Source organism: Perna viridis, chromosome 6, assembly GCF_037379345.1.
Source record: "Perna viridis isolate PV_CMFRI_1.1 ecotype Kerala chromosome 6, ASM3737934v1, whole genome shotgun sequence".
NCBI lineage: Eukaryota > Metazoa > Mollusca > Bivalvia > Mytilida > Mytilidae > Perna > Perna viridis.
In genome coordinates this window covers 47,243,738-47,262,975 of record NC_142450.1, presented here as the reverse complement: position 1 = coordinate 47,262,975, position 19,238 = coordinate 47,243,738, and the positions used below count along the sequence as shown (strand labels likewise).

At 32.0% G+C, this 19,238-nt stretch overlaps 4 protein-coding genes across 10 annotated transcripts; 2 read left to right on the top strand and 2 right to left on the bottom strand.

Annotated features, from left to right (window-relative positions):
- The first annotated feature begins 68 nt into the window (after positions 1-68).
- On the top strand, positions 69-2,650 carry LOC148615308 (uncharacterized). Its single transcript, XM_088590167.1, has 5 exons — positions 69-300; positions 630-753; positions 966-1,077; positions 1,367-1,506; positions 2,044-2,650. The coding sequence occupies exons 1-5, from the start codon at positions 69-71 to the stop codon at positions 2,612-2,614; spliced, it is 1,179 nt and encodes a 392-aa protein (XP_088446293.1). The 3' UTR covers positions 2,615-2,650.
- Positions 894-13,276, bottom strand: LOC148615307 (uncharacterized). Of its 6 annotated transcripts, XR_015923868.1 has the most exons (13): positions 9,606-10,059; positions 8,739-8,857; positions 7,606-7,823; positions 7,089-7,278; positions 6,591-6,719; positions 6,149-6,270; positions 4,997-5,164; positions 4,633-4,780; positions 4,324-4,475; positions 3,717-3,894; positions 3,252-3,471; positions 2,239-3,092; positions 894-1,031 (listed from the first exon to the last, which is right to left on the bottom strand). XR_015923868.1 is itself a non-coding variant. In XM_088590165.1 (12 exons), exons 2-12 carry the CDS (start codon positions 8,839-8,841, stop codon positions 2,972-2,974), a joined length of 1,749 nt encoding a protein of 582 aa, XP_088446291.1. In that variant the 5' UTR covers positions 8,842-8,857; positions 13,167-13,276; the 3' UTR covers positions 2,924-2,971. The 6 variants fall into 6 exon arrangements, 5 of the variants coding, with proteins under 5 accessions (XP_088446291.1, XP_088446290.1, XP_088446289.1 ...); XM_088590165.1 differs by lacking the exons at positions 894-1,031; positions 9,606-10,059 and adding an exon at positions 13,167-13,276 and having other exon boundaries at positions 2,924-3,092; XM_088590164.1 differs by lacking the exons at positions 894-1,031; positions 9,606-10,059 and adding an exon at positions 10,148-10,237 and having other exon boundaries at positions 2,924-3,092.
- LOC148615306 (hemocyte defensin Cg-Defh2-like) lies at positions 11,105-13,326 on the top strand. The gene is made up of 3 exons (XM_088590170.1): positions 11,105-11,151; positions 11,391-11,548; positions 13,188-13,326. The coding sequence occupies exons 1-3, from the start codon at positions 11,115-11,117 to the stop codon at positions 13,302-13,304; spliced, it is 312 nt and encodes a 103-aa protein (XP_088446296.1). The 5' UTR covers positions 11,105-11,114; the 3' UTR covers positions 13,305-13,326.
- Positions 12,395-15,964, bottom strand: LOC148615305 (putative inhibitor of apoptosis). 2 transcript variants are annotated; one of them, XM_088590169.1, is made up of 4 exons: positions 15,574-15,964; positions 14,707-14,838; positions 14,026-14,184; positions 12,395-13,909 (listed from the first exon to the last, which is right to left on the bottom strand). In XM_088590169.1, the coding sequence occupies exons 2-4, from the start codon at positions 14,768-14,770 to the stop codon at positions 13,713-13,715; spliced, it is 420 nt and encodes a 139-aa protein (XP_088446295.1). In that variant the 5' UTR covers positions 14,771-14,838; positions 15,574-15,964; the 3' UTR covers positions 12,395-13,712. The 2 variants fall into 2 exon arrangements, with proteins under 2 accessions (XP_088446295.1, XP_088446294.1); XM_088590168.1 differs by lacking the exon at positions 15,574-15,964 and adding an exon at positions 15,056-15,567.
- Between the last annotated feature and the right edge of the window lie 3,274 nt (positions 15,965-19,238).

Sequence of the window (19,238 nt, the reverse complement as noted above, 5' to 3'; positions counted from 1 at the left end):
CAAATCCGACATTGTAGGGCATAACAAAAACACAGGATACACCAAGGATTGTGTTAATCTTCAAAGGAATGCAATGTAAACTGCTGCATTTAACTGTCGTATTTCTGTGCAGGCTGTGTTCTTTGGACACGCATGCCATCACTACCTCAGACAATGATAACTGTACAGTACAAAGGCTTAGTGAGGAGAAATGGACAGCGGAAAACTTTCCTAATCCGGTAACAGATGTTGAACATTGTGGACGAGGATGCAAGCCATCACGTGTTTGTGATCCTGACAATGTGGTTTCTCACAATGAAGGTAATTATCGGAAAAGTTAGGTGTACTGAAAAGTTACATAAACAATGAACATTTCTTTGTTGACATTAATAAAACAGAAATTGCGATAATTAAGCTGCAAACGAAAGATTCGTGCTTCAGTGAGTTTCGCATCAATTCACCCTTTCAGAGCACCTTAGCTATATGTAACTCCGGTTTTAGCAGGATTTGAGATTTTCATTTTTCTACGTGAATTATTTTTGTGTTGTACAGTTTATGATAATGCTTTTTTGTATTGTTCGTGATAATCACACATACACACACGTATACACACAACCAGAATTACATTTTAAGAACTTTCTTAATGACAGCGGACCAATTAGACAAACTACTTGCAGAAGAATCAGATGAGTTTATTTTATCTTCCAACTGCAATGATACGTCCATCTATTTATTTTCCATCGCCATCATCAGATCTCTAAATACCACTAACAAGTAAGTACAAAATTGATTTGATCAGTGTTTTGTATTTCAAAAGTCTGTTTTGAAAAATAAAAAAAATGTAATAAATCCAATTAGGTTTTCGCATCAATAAAGCATTTAGGCAAGTATGTGTATTAAAGTTGTGAGAAGAGTACTTATATTATACCATTTATTGTAATTTTATGCCATTATATAACTGTAATGTTAGGACATGTATTTCACAGATCAGCTGATGTATATACCATAGGATCTTCATTTGTGTACACTCTACATTATCAAAAGATGAACTCCTGTAATAATAACATTGTTATTCTTCTGTCGAAAGATAATCACATGGTAAGATACGATACTTTAAAAAAAAAAATAACAGAGGTGACGTTTTTTTTTTAATTTTAAAATTTGTTTTCTTATAAGAAGCATTTTAAAGTTCCATCTGGCTTTAGTTTTAATTTTGATATTTGTTGGTGTGTCGATCCAAGTTGCAGTTTTTTATTAGTATTTCCCAAATGATTGATAAAACCCTCAATGTGTAAAGGATTCTCTATTACAACACTGGCAATAAAAGACATCGTTGCATCTGAAGAAATTCTGTCCTTTTAATACTACATTTTTCTTTTATTTGCAGCTATGGATATCAGTTGGTGAATCTTTTCAGAATGTAACAACAGAAGACTGTATTGACAGACTAGAGTCAGAGTTTGGCCGGAAACTTAGGAGAGGGGATAATGTCAGCTCTACCCTTACACACCTCATTAAACGACTAAGGTGAGATAATGCAGAATAGTAGGAGCAAATGATAAAATCGTATTTATTGGGGTTCAATTGCGGATCCGGGATTTTAGGTTACATAGAATTAAAGGCATTTTAAAATTATGCAAAAACATTTAGTGAAACATCATGATCTCATGCGAAAAAATTCCAGTTTTATGGGTGGTTCGAATGCCCGGTTCACCCTCCTTTAAATTCCCGACTGTATGTTAAACTGTATTTTATGATTGAAATTTATGCTATTTTCAAAATCCTCTGATATTGTTTTCTTTGTCTTTTATATTATATATGGGTCAACTAAATTGCAGACTGTTGTGCAAAAGAGTATGTGTGATTCTGAAAAAAATATATATAAGGGGGTTGCTACAGGATATCATTTGCCCATTTTGGTTCAATTTTTTTTTCAAAAATCCAACAATTAAGGGTGATTCCCAACCGGACCTCCTAGATTCCCGCTGAAATTAATAGTAGAAATTAGATACTTAAACGGACATCCTTTGTATAAGTAAACCAATAATTCAATCGAAATTTTAGGGATATCATACAACAGAAGACATGCGAAAAACCTGAATACACAAACCCAGGTATACCATCAGAGGCTTTAATTGCTGGGATTGGTGTGTTTATAATTCTGGTGGTTCATGGTGCCTACATGATACGGACTGATATCCTGCGTAAAAAGAGGGCATTGGAACCACAAAAACCCAAAAAGAAGAAAAAGAATTATACCCTCATTGTTAGACGTCCTAGCAGGGCAAGTCAGAGGATGGCGCGTCTATCTTTGGCAATGAGTGAGAGGAGGCTGTCTCGTCAGTCCTCATCTGTAAGTGAGAAGTTGCTGTCCCGTGAATCATCTCAAGAGGATAAGACATTATCTTCATCCCAGAGTGAGAGACGATTGTCTAGGCTGTCATCTCAAGACAAGAGGTTGTCCCGTCAGTCCTCGTGTGAGGAGAAATTAATCAAATGTAAAGAACCGAACGGAATAAAGAAGAAAGACAAAGACGATGAAATAGACGAAACTGACGTTAAGTTTGTGATCATCGACGAAAACGATATTGATTGTACAGAACATCACGACGTTTTCGAAATGAAAAATATATAATGAATAAACATATTCCTACAGCCGTATCGAGCAATACCATGTTGAAATGCGTTTTTATTTTATGTAGTAACATTAGCTGTCATTTGTTTTAATTCGACTGAAAATCGCACAAGAAACTATTGTTCTTTATAATCCATTTTCATTTAAAGTAGTCACTACTTGTTTGTCTGCTTAATGCATCCTCGTTCAAAACTATACACAGGTGCATGATTTTTAAAAGTATGAATACTGGACATTGGTATAAATCGAAAACAAAAATAATCGATGTGGACACATTCTCATGAACTATAACGAATTAAGCAATGCTAGTAAAATTTCGATATATATATTTCCCAGAGAATAGAATAAACTGCATATTTATTTCATGATCAAATCTGAAGCCTTCTCTGCTATCATTATTATTGCTGCGTTTGGATGATCAGTAATCTCAGGGAAAACAGATGCATCAGCAACTCTTAGGTTGTGCACGTCTTTCACCCTATAATATATAAGCACAGATATATAAAACAGCTTGCGAGAAAAAATAAAAAAAAAACTCTTTGAATCATGAATCCACGAAAATAATCCACAATAGATAAGTTAGTCAGACATTGTTCATTATGTACATTATGATTGCACTTGAATCAGTAAAAAGTACCTCAATTTATTATCGACGACAGTTGTGTCATCCTTTACACTGCCCATTTTGCATGTCGATACAGGATGATGTCCGGGGTCTGTAAACATTTGTATGTAACATTTCCAGTATTCATCTGTATCAAAGGTAAAGTTCTTACAACCATCAAATGGTGGCTCTATTTTGGCTTCTATGGACTGCATAATAGAAGTATTTAGTAGTAACTGGACGGTTCGTATACCTGTTTTTAAAGTGGGTATTGAATTAATAATCATAAAATAAACAATAAGTGTTAAGCAGCTAAAACAGTGTGATTAATTCAAAAACTTGAATTCCACCAATTACACGACGTAAAAAACAAAACTGTTTACAAAGGGCGTTAGGAACAATGTGAAAAAAATGCTCGAAAACAGTTCCTCAATAGACTAACAATCTATAATTTACTGGTATTGTCAATACTGAGAACTATACAAAGACCTGTCATACCTTCAACAATGGTATCAATATCTTCTTGGATTGAGAGATAATTCGGATCAATGATTGGAGATGTCTCCGAATTAATGGATTGGAGCTGGACAGTGCCTCTGCTCTTGGGATGAAGTAACTTTACAGTAATGGTGATACCATTCTGTCCTTTACCTAGGGAATACCACGACTGTATCAACTGTCAATTATAATAGTTAAGCTATCATGACGTGTAGATTATAATTGCTTATATGCACGTGTAGATTCTCTTGTAATTTGATATAAGATAAACGAAAAACACACCATCATATTTTCAATTAGATAAATGAACATGCTTTTATGCGTGATAATATCGAAACACTCTTTTGAATGGAGAAAAGTGTAAAATAAGTAAATATTATTTTACACATTTTTGCCATGAATTTGCATATTACCATGACAACCGCTTAAATAAAAATGATCAAGATGTTGAGATTTCTACGAAATAAAGCTATATGAACTGTATTATGCAATTCTGAGAAAACCCATGTGCCACCAGACGCCTGACTCCTATACAAAATGATATTTAATTTCGTGGTAAAGAAAACTCTCACAAAAAATAGATATAGAACAATAATAAAACACACACCGATTCTTTCTTGTTCATAACACGCAGCAGTTGATGATCATGATCTACAATTGTGCTTTTAAATATAAACTGTATATCAGGGTAAAGCTTTTTAGAGAGACCAGTGTTAACAAACAAGAAAGCTTCACTTCCACCAATAGACGCCATCAGACCTGCAATGAGATATATGTTGGGTACAGTTTTACATTTTATCACCCCTTTTACCAGGAAGCCATTTAAAGAAACAGGCAACAGACATTTCATCTAGCACATCCAAAGATATAGTTTACACAAACCGAAGTTTTTTTATGTAGATTGATACAGTATTACCTTTTCTTTGATAGAAATATTGTTCCATCATAAGCCTCTGTAGCTTGGCACTGGGTTTGATCGTTGGAACATCTACCAGTACTTTAATATCTACAGATATATGGTCTTGTAGGCTTTTTCCGACGGGGAGATCTGCTATTACTGGTATCTACGAATTACGAAAATATATGGTCAATTTTCATAAATGGCAGACAGAATGTTAAGAAAAATAGAGTCAAAAGTCAAAACACAAAAAGAAACTAAGAAAAAGTATACTAAAAGATTAACGTAGAACGATTGAAAATTAACATAGAGATTATACAAACTTTAATAAAAAAAACAGACTTCAGTTACTGATACATGAAATAAAACTATCGTTTCTGACCTGTAACTTTTCCAGTTGACGCCTTGGTCCAATGCCTGACTGAATAAGAATTTTCGGACTACCATAAGAACCAGCAGATAAAATTACTTCCTTAGAGGCCAGAACTTGGAACGACATATTTGAAAAAATAAATTCTACACCAACGGCTTTTCTGTGGGCTATAAGTACCTACATATATATATATATAAATATATAAAATACTAAGCTAGAAGTAAGAAATTGAATTGAGAATAATTTAAAGCGCTACATATGATTTCCACAGAAATTGATCATGATCTGTTTATCATGTTTCAATTACACATGACAAGCTTATGATTAACATATGATAATCATGTATTGTACCAACGTGAGATTATAGAATCAAATAGAAAAGAAGGCCTAAACTCAAAAATTGAATTGAATACAAGAAGAGAAGTGACCAAAACCAAAACTATCGAAATATGAAGCCAAATTCATCACCGAGAGGTTCTACCATGACTGTGCAATACAAGGAACTATTATAATACTGATAATACAAATTTTGAAAAATACAGAATATTACATGACAAAATCTGTATCACATGCGGTATCAACCCGAGACACCCATAACACCCAAGGGCCACCGGTGATACAGATACAGATATAACATGTCATATTCATTATTTTAACTTTACTTTATGTATAGTCTGTAAAGGGTGTGATAATGGGTATGCGATATAGATCTAGAGGTGTTATATAGGTTATGCGATATAGGGTAGATGATATAGGGTTTAAACAAATACTTATAATGCAGATACAAACAAGTTATATTTTAATCTAAATATATGATATAAAACGATATAATTCGAGGTCAGAAAAGTCTATTATGTTGATGAATAATACCACTTAATTACACGTTTCACGGAGTAACTTACTACCAGCAGCATACAAATAACCATTATATTGTGTGCCAAACAGTCTCTGTATTTATAGAAAAGCTATAAGTTTTGCGTATTGTTTACATATTTTTATGATTCATTTAATTCCAACATCCAAAATATAACGAAACGTATTAAAAAAATCGAGCCTGTGCTGATAAGAGTAAATTAATTCAACCGACAACACATATTCTTTGACATTATACATATATTTTATTATTATGTTTAAAGAGGACATCTTGAAACAAGTACCCACTCTTGACACGAATGTTTTGGTGACTATATTCAGATTTCGTCGTCCTTTCGCTTCATCTAGATATGCTCTAGCTGTTGATTGTCGTTCTCCTCCACGAATGTTAGTCTGAATTCTACATATACCTGACATCGGAGAGGTGAAAGGTTAATATAGAAACCAACACTCAAATTATAATATGTAAAAAATACAAAGCTAATATAGTTCTTAAAGGATAAACGAACTGAGCCAAAAACCAACTGGTTAACACATACAACAAACCATGATACTGTGATGGTTATTTTTATTTGTGTAAGGGGCATTCTAGCAATGATTTGGAAAGTAAATACCATCTAAAAAATCAACAGATTGTTATGCAAAATTGAACTTTTAATGCCAAAAACAATATAACAAGATATTAAAAAACACTATAGACCCTTAATAAAGCCATCTATCGTTTTATTACCTATATCCTCTTTGTCATTACAGCTGATTGGCTCGTATCCCAAACTAGAGGAGGCATTGTAATAAACATTCAACAAGGGTGTTGGTTGTAATGTCGATAATGTTAGAGGTCCACATTCACGGTGTAAATCTGGAAAAGAAACATAGGAATGTTCGCTCTTCGGTGAATTGTACAGTTATTTATATTACTAAAGTAAAGGTTTCAGTAAGTATTTACCGAATATACAGAATGAATTAGAAGGGATCGAAACACGTTACTGTTTTATTTTTGTGTCTTATTTTATTCTGTAAGTCTTAATCCAAAAATTAGTTTCAATTTTTGTTGCTGTTAGTGTTTTGCACCAAACTTACTGAGCTAACCATTTTTGTGACTCTTAAAAAATCTTACTAATTCATATTCCAAATACAACATTAAATAATCTATTTCGGCATAATATATACTGATAGTCTAAAGCAGCATATATTTATAGCTTGGTTATTATGTTAAATTATATGTTACCTGATTTAGATAATTCAGTAACTTTAGTATCAACAGACTTGACAAAGTAAGGGACGATATTTTTGAACGCCCAGCCTTGGGCTCCTCTCTCCTCCCATTCATTATAAATATCTTGACTCCCTCTCTGATAAATCATATCATTCATGGCAAATGTTCCTCCCATAACCTTGCCTCTGGGTAATGCTGCTTGCTAAAAGTCATTATATAAGCTTTTATCGTGCGACAGTCTTGGAAGTAAGTATATCATCTGTCTAACACATTTGCAAAGGGTTGTCGTGTTGTGATTAAGCTCATCATTTTAAAGCTGTATATTTTAGTTAAACAATATATATATATATATATACGCTTATCACGATAGAAAGACGAAAAAAATTCATTTGTCAAATTATTTTTAATGAAACTTGGAAATAAAACAAAAATGAGTAATTATATAAAACAAAAAGGACTGCTTGATAAAAATGACGTATGGAGTAAATAGCGAATTAACAATATCGCTATTTCTAGATATAAAAAATACCCTATTATTATATCCGAATAAGGCATTTTCCTGTGGTGCTGTTAGAAACTTCCAGTCTACTGAGCTATTTCTGAGTTGTTTAGCTAATCCTGGAGTAGTGATAAATGGTGTTTCAGGCCGGTCTCGATCCTTGCCTCCAGCTTCTAGCAATAATACATTTATAGTAGGATTTTCTGACAGTCTTGCAGCCAAAACAGATCCAGCGGTACCACCTCCGACTAAATAAAACAATGCAGGTATAAACAAGTACTATCTTATAAAAAAAATGGCCGACGCATTAAAATTTTACTTCTAAGTTTCTACATTTCTTCAAGGAGTTATAGAAAATATTTATAGATCCTTGATTTCTTTCAAGAAAATAACACATGGCACGCAATTTCAAATTTTCGATACAGTTTTTTCGAACGCAATTTCAAATTTTCTAAACAGTTTTTATGAAAGCCACTAAGTTATCAGTATTTGGCCAATCGAGAAACAGAATTGCTATCAGATGACTTGCGTTTCTATAGAAGAGCGTCCTTAAGGTCAGAGGGTAAAAAGCGAAACTATACCGACTGCGTCGGAAAAAGACCTATAGGTTCTATAAGTCTTATTTTAGGGAATAAATAAGAAAGTTTTTTTTTTCATAATAAAACGTGACCTAGCTTACATGTTGTGCACCAAGAACGAGCCTTTCATTGAAGTTTTACTCTTGCAATCTGAATGGGAGCCATGTCACTCTTTATCAAGTTTTGCTCCGCGAAATTCAGCTTTGTAAACAATTTCAAAGTATAGAATGTGTTTTTCTTGTTGTAGTACACTTTATTTTTTAGCATCTTTGTGCTTTAAAACAATAGAACGTCACGCTGCTCAGTGATTTCGTTACTAGTTTGTTTGATATATGATTAATCACTATGTCCAATACTTAATGTAACTGGTGTGCTACAAATTTTACACGACTTCAGCTTTTTATTCATTGTCTGTATTTGCTGTATACGTACATGTATATAATTGGTTTTTCTTTTCATGTCTATTTAAAGATGTATATCTTGTCACTTTTATTTTGTTGTTTTGTTGTTATTATGAGTAAAAATGTTTAACTTAGATAATTGTCTTGTCAAAATGGACTCTTTGAATAAAGTATAACAACTTGCCTATGATATAATGATACTGTGTTCTCATATATTCAGGGCATTCTTGAGCCAGACTGGATATTACATTCCAGAACAGTGTCAACAGCCAAATGACCTTGGTCATCTCTGCATTAGGACATCTAAACGTACGACAATGTGATTATACACGCACAGAGAGTTAATTTTGACGTCCATTGATAATGATGTTTATCTTCTTTTTGATGAATTAAGAAGTAATTACCAAATTACAAGTAATTAAGGGATTCTGTTGTATCTTTTTATAGGAAATAGATTTTACCAAGCTTTGTATAGAGTACTGTCATGAATTGATTATGAAATATGAATCATATAAAACATATCAGAATACATCGCCTTACCTTACTACCATACCTATACGACCTCCTACGTCTACCTCAAACCAATTTCATTTCTCTATCTCATGATTCTCTTTGTTATTCATTGTTTTTTTTTATAATAACAAGCATTTTTATTTCATTATTTAAAAGTAGTATGTAATTTGTACCTTCATATATGTGTTCGAATAACATTAGAACCGCATTAGAAGTTATATCTCCATTTTGGTTCACCTATAACCAACCCACAATTGACACTATAATTTTAATATCGATTTCCCCCATTTCCATACTTTAATTTTCAGAAAGATACAGTATGACTGACATAATTTTTTTTAAAACGAAAGACAGCTTAAAAATTTTAAATCCTAAACGTAGATGACAACTTACGTGGTCAATGCCGCCTGTTTATTTCCAATTTAAACAAAACCGTTGTACAAATTTATTTCACAAAGTAAGAAAAAAAAATTGCATTGTTCTGACAACATTACTAATTGCTTTGCGTTAATTATCTACAAGGTTAATGATAACTTACATTAGGAATGCTTTCACCGTAAACATGACCCCTACATAGATGTTTTCGCACCTTATAACATACAAATATCATTAGAGATGAACTCTAAGGTTGTAGGTGCACACATACTTTGACCTGACCGCGGAGTTTTACATAAAAATGAGACATGACAAACTAGTCATAATTCAATACTGATATTTGAAAAAAAAAATGATACACACTTCCGATTTTTTCCTTACCTTTCAGATTTAAACATATTTCAGTGAATTAAACTCGAGGTTAACGTTGATTTTAATAACGTGCCTTTTACTTATAGATTGAGGAAAAGTATGTAATGTAGGTTTCCTAAATTACTGAATGACGAAGGTAGACTGAGAAACAAATTTGGATATTGCTTGATAACTCATTACTGTACATGTCTTTAGTTCTTTGTTTACTAAAACCAATTACATACACTAAGTACAGATCAGAACAATATTATGTAACAGTAGAAAGAAAGCCTTTACAAACAAAGGACGTCAATTTAAAAAAAATGTTTGGATAATAGATAGAAAAAAACTTACTATTGACTATTGTGTACATCTATTACGTATGCATGTAGAAGAAAGACAATGGTTTTTATTCACATTCAAATTAATTAGTTTTGAACTTTTAAACTAGATGTTGATTGACACGGATAACATCCTTAGAATGTCGTTTTAAATGTTGTACATGTAAATTTTGTCACTAATTAATTTCGTGACAACTTGTATGTTGATTTACTGATGTTGTTCAGGATTAAACATCTTACGGTCCGATAGTATTAATACATTTGAATATTTTACTGTTTGTTTTAATTGTAAGTCTCCCAAAAGATGTTTTCTGTAATTGTATACCACCGGACATAATTTTTCCTGCCATTTTACTTTTTCAGAGTTTTCTAGATACTCCTGTCATCAGAGGAACCGAAGTCTTGGTTTAAAAATATTCTACTCTCCATTGAAAAAAAATTCTGAAAATTCTCACATTGGAAATCTAAACAAATGGACAAATGATTTAAACCACCCAATACTATAGTATTAGATTAAATGTGTCGGGTGAATATACTTTGATCAAATGGCGAAGGAACTAATAAAGCGCCGTTACACACATAATCAAAGATTTTGTAAAAAAAAGTGAATAATAATAATAAAAAAAAATTAAAAAGTAAAAATAAGCAATATAGACTCAAATTGAATTTGCTGGTACTTAGAATATAAAAAGACAACTTTAAGTACTATATAAAGAGTTCAAAATTAGTCAATAATGATAAAATATGACGCACGCTGTCAATCCGTTAAGCAAATAAAATAAACGTATAAATACCACATCCAATTGTTAAATAAAGTATTAATTTGATTTATGAAATTATAATCCTCAAAATGCTGAGCTGTCACACGTGTCAGCCACTTTTATTGAATATACCATAAAAACGGTTTAACGTTAATATATTTATGACGGATAAAACGTATTTTCAATAATTGTAAAAAATGGATCTATTACGGAACGGAAATGTTGGGTTCTGGACTCTTCTTGATTTTCTTGTATGGTAAGATTGAAATACCTAAATTAAAAAAAAATATGTTGGATAAATGTGTAATACCACTAATCAATAATGTTTGCAACATTTCCGTTTCATTTTCAGAAAAAAAAAAAAAATAAAAAAAAAATATTTTGCTGGGGACGTACCGTACATGTAGTTATTCTTGAAAACCATTGGATTCCTTATTATACAAACAAATCATGTGATTAACATAACACAAAGCGCAGTTGTATTTATTTTTATAGTAACCCATTTGTCGCTAGCTGATCATGGTTGCCCGTATGACCAAGCCAATTGTAACGACTATTGTAAGCAGAAGGGCTGTTTGGTAGGATACTGTGACCTGGAGGAGGAGAGGATATTCTGCCAGTGTAGTAACTGTTCCCAGGACCCAAAGAAAAGGGTATGTATCCTAACAGAACCGGATAGATAAAAAGGATGTATATGATATTGACTTATAATAAATAAATATTACTGGACTTGACTTGATGATACTTCAAAGCATAACAGTATTACTTACTCAGTATATGGAACCGACAGAGGTATTTATGAACTGACCGAAACTACACAGACCACAGTATCGATCGATACAGTTCAGACAAGATTATAGGATGAACTCTATAATGTTATGAGGAAAGTACAGTATTAAGCTAAAAGCTATATCTCATATAGAACAGTTCGCTTTCTTTTTTTTAATAAAGACATTTTTTTCTCTATTAATTTCGAATCTCGCATAAGCTCTACACTTTTACAATTTTCAGTTTTTACCTGCTTTAGTATTTGTAAAAGTATTCCCAAGACAAATTGAAAATCGTGCATATTGTTTTGACTTTTCAGAAAACATATCAAACTTTATCAAAAGCATTAATCATCAAAATTTGTCTGCATGTATGTAGGAAATACAAATATTTAGGTTTTCGAACTCATCAAGTTCAAAGGTGTAGGTGTATTAAGCTACAAATATTGGTTAAAATATCAAGGTGTTTTTTTTTTAAAGCAGAGGACGCTTGCCGGTGCACCTGGTCTATGCTCCCAATTTTTGTGAAGTCCGAGTTCATTATTTACTTTTGTTACTAAGTATGTATCATTTTTGTGTTCTTTGCTGTGTCTTCCATGTCTGGTCTTTGTCCCTGGATTACATTGTTTTGATTTCCATTAGAATCTTGGTTCCCTTGCTTAACCTTTGTTGTAATAACTAAAACAAATGTTTATAACACAGTAAAATATATAAATATAAGGAAAAATAAAAGTTTTTGGCATTAATTTATTGTAATGACGTCAAATTGGTGCCACAATTTTACTTCATTAAGCAAAAACTGGTGAAAATTGTATGTTGTTTCGTCGGACATACTTCCCCTACATCCAGAAAACTATGTCCACATCCAAGAAACAACATTATATCTTCACTTATAATGAACTATGTAATAATGAATGTACACACTAAATATGAAGTTGTTTCTTGGGTGTAGACACCATTTCCTGGCCAAAAATGTGACCAGAAAGTGACCAAAAAGTACAATCTTTGACAGATTATCTGAATATTTGTAAACTTCAAGCAATTTGTCTGTCCTTTGCATACAAGCATTATCAAGAATCTTAATGTTTTCTCATTTGTGATGGATTTAAGTCTGCAAAATTACAATTAAATAATTCAACACTTTATGATTAATTTTCAGTTGAATTTCAGGCCGATAAGACCCTTTATCGACCCTCTCCTTTTTATGTGTCCTATAGAGGATATAAGGAATTATCAAATTTACACTCACATTTATTATTCAGTATAATGTCTATACGGCTATATTAATATTATTATTAGTTAATATACCAGTATACATAGTTGACATTTTTTGTAACTTATGAACATATCTTAATTTAACTACTAATGTACATAGTAGAAATAAAACAATAATTGTATGAGTTAACACTGACTTCATGAAATATCTGACTTATGTATGGTTAAAACTCGAGTTACCGTGTCCTATTGTATTGAATTGCAATACACTTAATACTTATTTCCTTACTTAAAACGTTGATACTTTCAGTACAAAAATTACGGCTGCTCCGTTGATGAGAGCAAGAAGGCACCAAAGAATCAACCTACTTATGATCGCCTGAGAGATCTGGTTTATGGAAAAATACTGAAAATAAACATGAAATAATTTGTCTATTATTGGATGCAACATCGCAGTGAAGAAAAATAAAATAAAGACCGAGAAATATGTACGTAGTTATATTTTACCATTTTTATTTACTTTAAAACTCTTAATTATTTATAAAAAATGAGCATAACGGGTACAATAAAACAAACAATCTAGTAACAAACTAAATATATCAAAGCCACCCATGGGTCTTGACCGACAAGGAAACACTAAGTATATCAAAGCCACCCATGGGTCTTGAACGACAAGAAAACACTCACACCACTTAAATACGGAGAGAGTTAACAGTTATAGTTAAATAGTTGAAACCCACACTACACAATATTAAAACAGAATAAATATACATGTACACTATAACCATTTCTGGAGCAAACAACATAATGCCGACAGAGTTTACAACGACGGCTGTCACAGGTCATTCACTTTAGCCGTACTTTTGATGAATTCACGACAAATAGCACACTTCCGGATCGACGGTGAACAATCAGAACAAGCACAGATGTGTCCACACGGAAGGAATACAATGTTAACTTTTCTGTCAAGACATATCTTGCATACTTTCCTATATTCTAAGTTCTTATTCTCAACAAGCAGAAGCTCCGTATCTGTCAGAAGTTAAATAAGTTATTAATACAGCAATTTAGAGTAAAATCTACACGTATAAGGCATAATAATAAAACTAAATAATAATGTTTATTACAGTACATCAATTTATACTGACCTGTTTTAGTTAAAGCTGGTCCCATCAGTTGTCCGTCAAATTCTATGTCTTGTAAGAAGGCTGTCAAAGTTTCGACGTCAGATGTTCTATTATTATTTGATTCTAGATTTGTTTGTAACAGTATCTTTAATAAGTCTTCAGCAGTGAAATCCGTATGACCTCAATAGGAAAAGATAGCAATTTAGATATTGAAAATACAATTGTCCATTTTCTTTTTATGTGTATATTTCAGGTCAATGTTCATAACTCATCAAAATACAAAAATACTTTGGAATTTCGGTACAGTGTACACGTGTGCTGTACATGTGTTTCAAGGAGCAACTACCATTAGCACCATTATAACTATATACATAGGAAGATGAAGAAAAATAGATTGCATACAAGAAGTTATTTTCGTTTTTATAGTATTTAAAGTACGAAAAATAGAGAACATTGGCATTATAAGCCTCCTCTTCTGTCTAGCAATATGAAAAAAAAAAATCATATCCATGCATTAATGTAGAAGGAACAGCAGAATACTATGAGAAAAATAATCTGCTACCATAATTGGTATAATATTCCAATATTCCTTAATAGTTTACAATGCGTGGTTTCTTGGGAAAATGGAGGAATCTGGAACTATTAAGTACAAAGAAATTTGCAAAATGGTTTAACTTGGATTTTTCTTTAAAATTTAAATACCGTTTTTGCAGACGAAATGACGGATAGCTACCATCACTCGATCTTTAAGGTATCCAGACTGCATAAGAGCTAGAGATGCTGTTGTATAACACAAATCCTCAGTAAACAGGTTATCCGACGTAGACCTAGAAACTGGAACATACAATTTTCATTCAAATATTGCATTCCTTCTATAACAGATTCAGATATAGTCTGCCTTTAAAAATTACAAAGTAAAAGTAGAATGGTATACAATATAACACAGCATACATTATTACAGCTTAAAAGTAAATTTTAAAAATAAGTTTGAATCATTGAAACTGATTTGACATTACTGATACCATGACTGATTACAATGAATCTACTTTACCTTTATTCGTACAATTAGCCATCAAAAACTTCTAAGAAATCCAGACATGGTACCGTCCATTGGTTTAGTCATGTAATTTTAGTACACAGTGATTTAAATAACTGATGTCGACATTTCTCCTGTTGCTATTGTTATTTTACAATCTGTCCTGACAACACATTGACTTAAACCAAGTAAAGTACAGAAATGTTCTGTATTATCTGTATTACTGCTATCAATAATCAAGTTTCATTATAACGAAAAAAAAAATAAATAGATAAATAAAATAGTCATCATCGCCACTTTATTGTTCTTGATATGTCGCTGATATTCAGTAACATGAATATGGATTTATTATAGGCCCATGCTATATTCGGTCAGACTTGGCTGTAAAGTTTCAACAACTATTTTTACATTAGGGAATTTCCATACATTGCAACTTATTACTATGATATTGACAATGTGTATTCTATTTGTATCATCAATTGATTGCCTTTTTAGCTTTACTTTTTTTATCCATTGATGTAACCAATACTTACTGTGGTCCCACCGCAAGAATGGGCGATCCAACAAATTGCTCTTTTTGCTGAAGTGATCAAAACCCGCGTTGTTTTATAATTACAAATCTTTTAGATATCTATACTATCTATACTTTGTAATCTATACTGAAAAAAATTCTAACAAGCTTATGGTTATCAAAGGGAAATGAGTTTTCACGTGTGGTGATGTACATGTAGTTGTAAACGTTAGTCAAAATTAAATTCATCTGTAACTTAGCACAGACACTTTGCCAGTAATGAAAATATAATATACTTCAATTTACCAGGTATATTGTACTTAACTTTTACTGAACCAGTGCCTTTTGTCGCATCTCGTTTTATATTTAAAAATCTATAAATATTGTTTACAACACATACTGCATACCGCAAGTAATAAAAATCCTTGAGAGTATTAACTCTATTTATAGAATTGGGAAATGAAATAATGAGAGGGTGAAACATAACTTGCGATGGTTTAAATTTTAACTATTTGTTACATAAACTAAATAGTTTTTTCTTTATATGTGCATTTAATGTCTTACGTTGAATGACTGCCAATATTATTTTTTGAATATTTCCACTATAAAAACCGTGCTACATTTCCGACCTACTTCGACCTACTTCAATAGCAGGTAATTTTTAAACTATTTTATTCGTGAATGGAGGAACTCCTATTTGTATTAAAAAAGATTTTTTATATGTTGAGAGTATTAAAGATCAAACATACACAAAGAAACATTGTTCTCTTGTTTTGATGTGTTTGAACTGCTTGTCATTCATAAATCTTAAAGAATTTCTTGAAGTTAGCGTAAACAATAAAAAGGGCAAATTCCTTACTAAATATTTTCTATATTGAACTTACATACACGTTTTACTCCTCGAACAATTCTGAAAACTACAGGAATGTACTAAATGTAAAGCTTTCTTATTGATTCCATGTAATTGTGAGCTTTCTCATTTCGGCTTCATTCGTTGTCTCGTTTCAATCTACGTTGCTTGATTTGATTTTTTCCTTTAATAACCAAGCCAATAATGAAATGTATCGCAGTAGATCACATTCTTACATGTGTGAGTAGCAAAATCCCCCCATGTCCTTTAAAGACTATCTAATATTTCTTTATATCTATATTTATGTATTTTTTCAGAAAGATATTGCAGGGCCTTAAGATTCGTGACATCTCCTTATTGTTCTTGCCACAATTCATCAGTCAAATATATTTTAAAGTAGTGGACACAACTTCTTTTTAGGTGGATTCGTCTTCGTCATTTTACTAAATAAGCTTTGAAAGCAACACAAATAACCGCAACTTTATCCGAATAAGATCTAGATCAGCAAAATGAAACACGAGATAGAGATTCCCATTTTTTAAATTTAAAGCCGTTCTCTGAATCTATAAACATATGTTGGGAAACAAAAAGCTTCGATTCTTGGTGAAGTGTGAAAATAGTTTAGATAGGATTAAGAAACTTATAAAAGTTATTTCAGTCTTTTGTCTGCAAAACAGACGTATGGCGTTCTCTTTATAGACTTTAGTATTGCTTTTTCGCTAAATGATTTAATTAATCTTATTACAGAATAAAAAGCATTTGATGGTCACTGATCTCATATTTTATTGAATATTCATACAATGGATCAATTTATTATGCGTAACATACAAAAAAAATATCAATCATTTTTATTGCGAATTTCTAAATGCTGTACACGTGTTTCAAGGAGTTACCTCTCATCAATAGCATTAGAAATATTTAACTCCGTTATCTTGACCTTACACACTAAGCAGGCTTTAGTTTGTAACTAGAATACAAGTATGCTCCTTGGTTTCTAAAACCCATTTAGAGCAATTTGAAGGAAGACGATCCAGAAACATGGACAGAAATGTTAACATATCTCTTATGAACTTTATTCAAACAAGACATGTAATGTTGCACCCGCCTTTTTAAGAGTTAAATAAACCACAATTAAAATTTTTCAAACAATAAAGTTTCAAAATTAACAATATGGCTTGAATTAATTTTTCATATTGAAATCATAAATGCAATTGACATGTGGTGATGGTAAAGTAAAACATTAGTCATTTTCTTTTGATATGACTTTAATGTAACCCATTGTCTTTCAAAATAATCAGCACGTGAAGTCTTTTGTTGTCATCACTTTTTTCGTCCTTCATCTACGAAAATATCAGACAAATGTAATGTAAACTTTCTGTTGTTCATATATTCCTTATACTACGTTCCATCATCCTAGTCTCATTCAAGTCATGAATATGAAGCCGTATGACTATTTGAAAGGAACATCGTAAATAAGACAGAGAAGTGAGGCATGTCAGCAACTGCCTTACATTGTCAATTTGTAGACCACACGTGTGGCAATAATACGAAGATATTTTTCACCTCAGCTTCCAACATCTTGACCTCTCCATTCAAGTTCCAGAATGCTATAGATGGACCGTCTGTCAATAAATTCTGTACCTTTACCTTTAACAGTAATCGTGTCGTTAGCGTTTACATCGAACCCCTCGTCTAAAGTCACTGGCATAAATTGACCTGGTGTCATTTGTATTGCACTGTAACTATACTGATTTCCGACCTTCACCTTGAACACAAACATCACACACCTAGATGTATGTTTAGTATCTATGGTAACTGACATTTACTCTAACATGTCCTGGTTGAAGAACGTCTACTGTCATCGAATGTTTATTGTATCTAAACACTGATTGGCATTTTGTAGCGTTTTGGGGCACAAATGGCACAGTGCGAGGTATTGTCTCAAAACATGGTGTTTTGAATCCATGTTTTCGAACATTTGGCAAGGCTGTCACATTTAAGAATAACTTGAAATGACAGTGACTTACTACTTCGTTATGGCAAACGTTCGATACTGGTTGTAAATTTCGTGCAGGTTCACCATTGACAAGACAGCAGATAAAAACCATGCAAACACAAAATAGATTTATTGCCGACATGTCACTTGATGCAATTCTGAAAATAAACGTTTCAAATCGTAACTGAAATTTGGGACAGACAGACAGGAATACATATAAAATATCAATTATATTGCTGGTACTTTATGAACAAGAAAATGTGCCCTTGCTGTTAGTAAACTGACGAAAAGCATTATTTCGTGGCAACAAAGCAATGATAGACATAGTTATAACAGTACTATTGCGTCTTCGATTTGTTGTATCATTAATATTTGTTTTACTGTAAATGGACTGTAGTCAGAGGTCTATCTCGTTCCATACATGATCATGGGTTTATCGAATCTATGCACTTCACTAAGAATTCGAAGTTAAATATAAAGCATGAATTCTCTTCAAATAATAAGGTACGATCTACTGAAAATGCACTCACCTGTGTGTATTGCAGTTCACCTAGTTCTTGAACAGTAAAATACTTTTATTTTATTTAAATTGAACTATTTTATGTTTGACATAGGTATGAAAATAAAAAAAAAACCTAATTCTTAGTTTTAGAACAGAACCTAAAACAAAGCTCAGTAAACTTACCTTAAAGAGCTCAATTAAAGACCCTCAATTCAAGGTTATTATCAGAATATATTGTCATTAATACACTTTATACGTCTATTCCCCATACTCACTAAAAATCCTAACTCAAACACATTATACAAAGTTTTTCTCCAGAAAAGATGGTACACCTAGATA

What these genes read in the sequence shown, in the direction of transcription:
- LOC148615308 (XM_088590167.1), top strand. Translation starts at nt 69, where the DNA reads ATGCAATGTAAACTGCTGCATTTAACTGTCGTATTTCTGTGCAGGCTG. An exon ending in TGTGGTTTCTCACAATGAAG is followed by an intron (nt 301 to 629) that starts GTAATTATCGGA and finishes TCTTAATGACAG; the next exon opens with CGGACCAATTAGACAAACTA. An exon ending in TGTCGAAAGATAATCACATG is followed by an intron (nt 1,078 to 1,366) that starts GTAAGATACGAT and finishes TTTTATTTGCAG; the next exon opens with CTATGGATATCAGTTGGTGA.
- LOC148615306 (XM_088590170.1), top strand. Translation starts at nt 11,115, where the DNA reads ATGTTGGGTTCTGGACTCTTCTTGATTTTCTTGTATG. An exon ending in CTTCTTGATTTTCTTGTATG is followed by an intron (nt 11,152 to 11,390) that starts GTAAGATTGAAA and finishes TTATTTTTATAG; the next exon opens with TAACCCATTTGTCGCTAGCT. An exon ending in CCCAGGACCCAAAGAAAAGG is followed by an intron (nt 11,549 to 13,187) that starts GTATGTATCCTA and finishes TGATACTTTCAG; the next exon opens with TACAAAAATTACGGCTGCTC.
- LOC148615305 (XM_088590168.1), bottom strand. Translation starts at nt 15,077, where the DNA reads ATGGCTAATTGTACGAATAAAG. An exon ending in GGCTAATTGTACGAATAAAG is followed by an intron (nt 14,839 to 15,055) that starts GTAAAGTAGATT and finishes TGTATGTTCCAG; the next exon opens with TTTCTAGGTCTACGTCGGAT. An exon ending in ACCAGCTTTAACTAAAACAG is followed by an intron (nt 13,910 to 14,025) that starts GTCAGTATAAAT and finishes AACTTCTGACAG; the next exon opens with ATACGGAGCTTCTGCTTGTT.
- LOC148615307 (XM_088590162.1), bottom strand. An exon ending in ACAGTATCATTATATCATAG is followed by an intron (nt 7,824 to 8,738) that starts GCAAGTTGTTAT and finishes TGTTTTATTTAG; the next exon opens with TCGGAGGTGGTACCGCTGGA. An exon ending in CCAAAACATTCGTGTCAAGA is followed by an intron (nt 5,165 to 6,148) that starts GTGGGTACTTGT and finishes ATATATATGTAG; the next exon opens with GTACTTATAGCCCACAGAAA.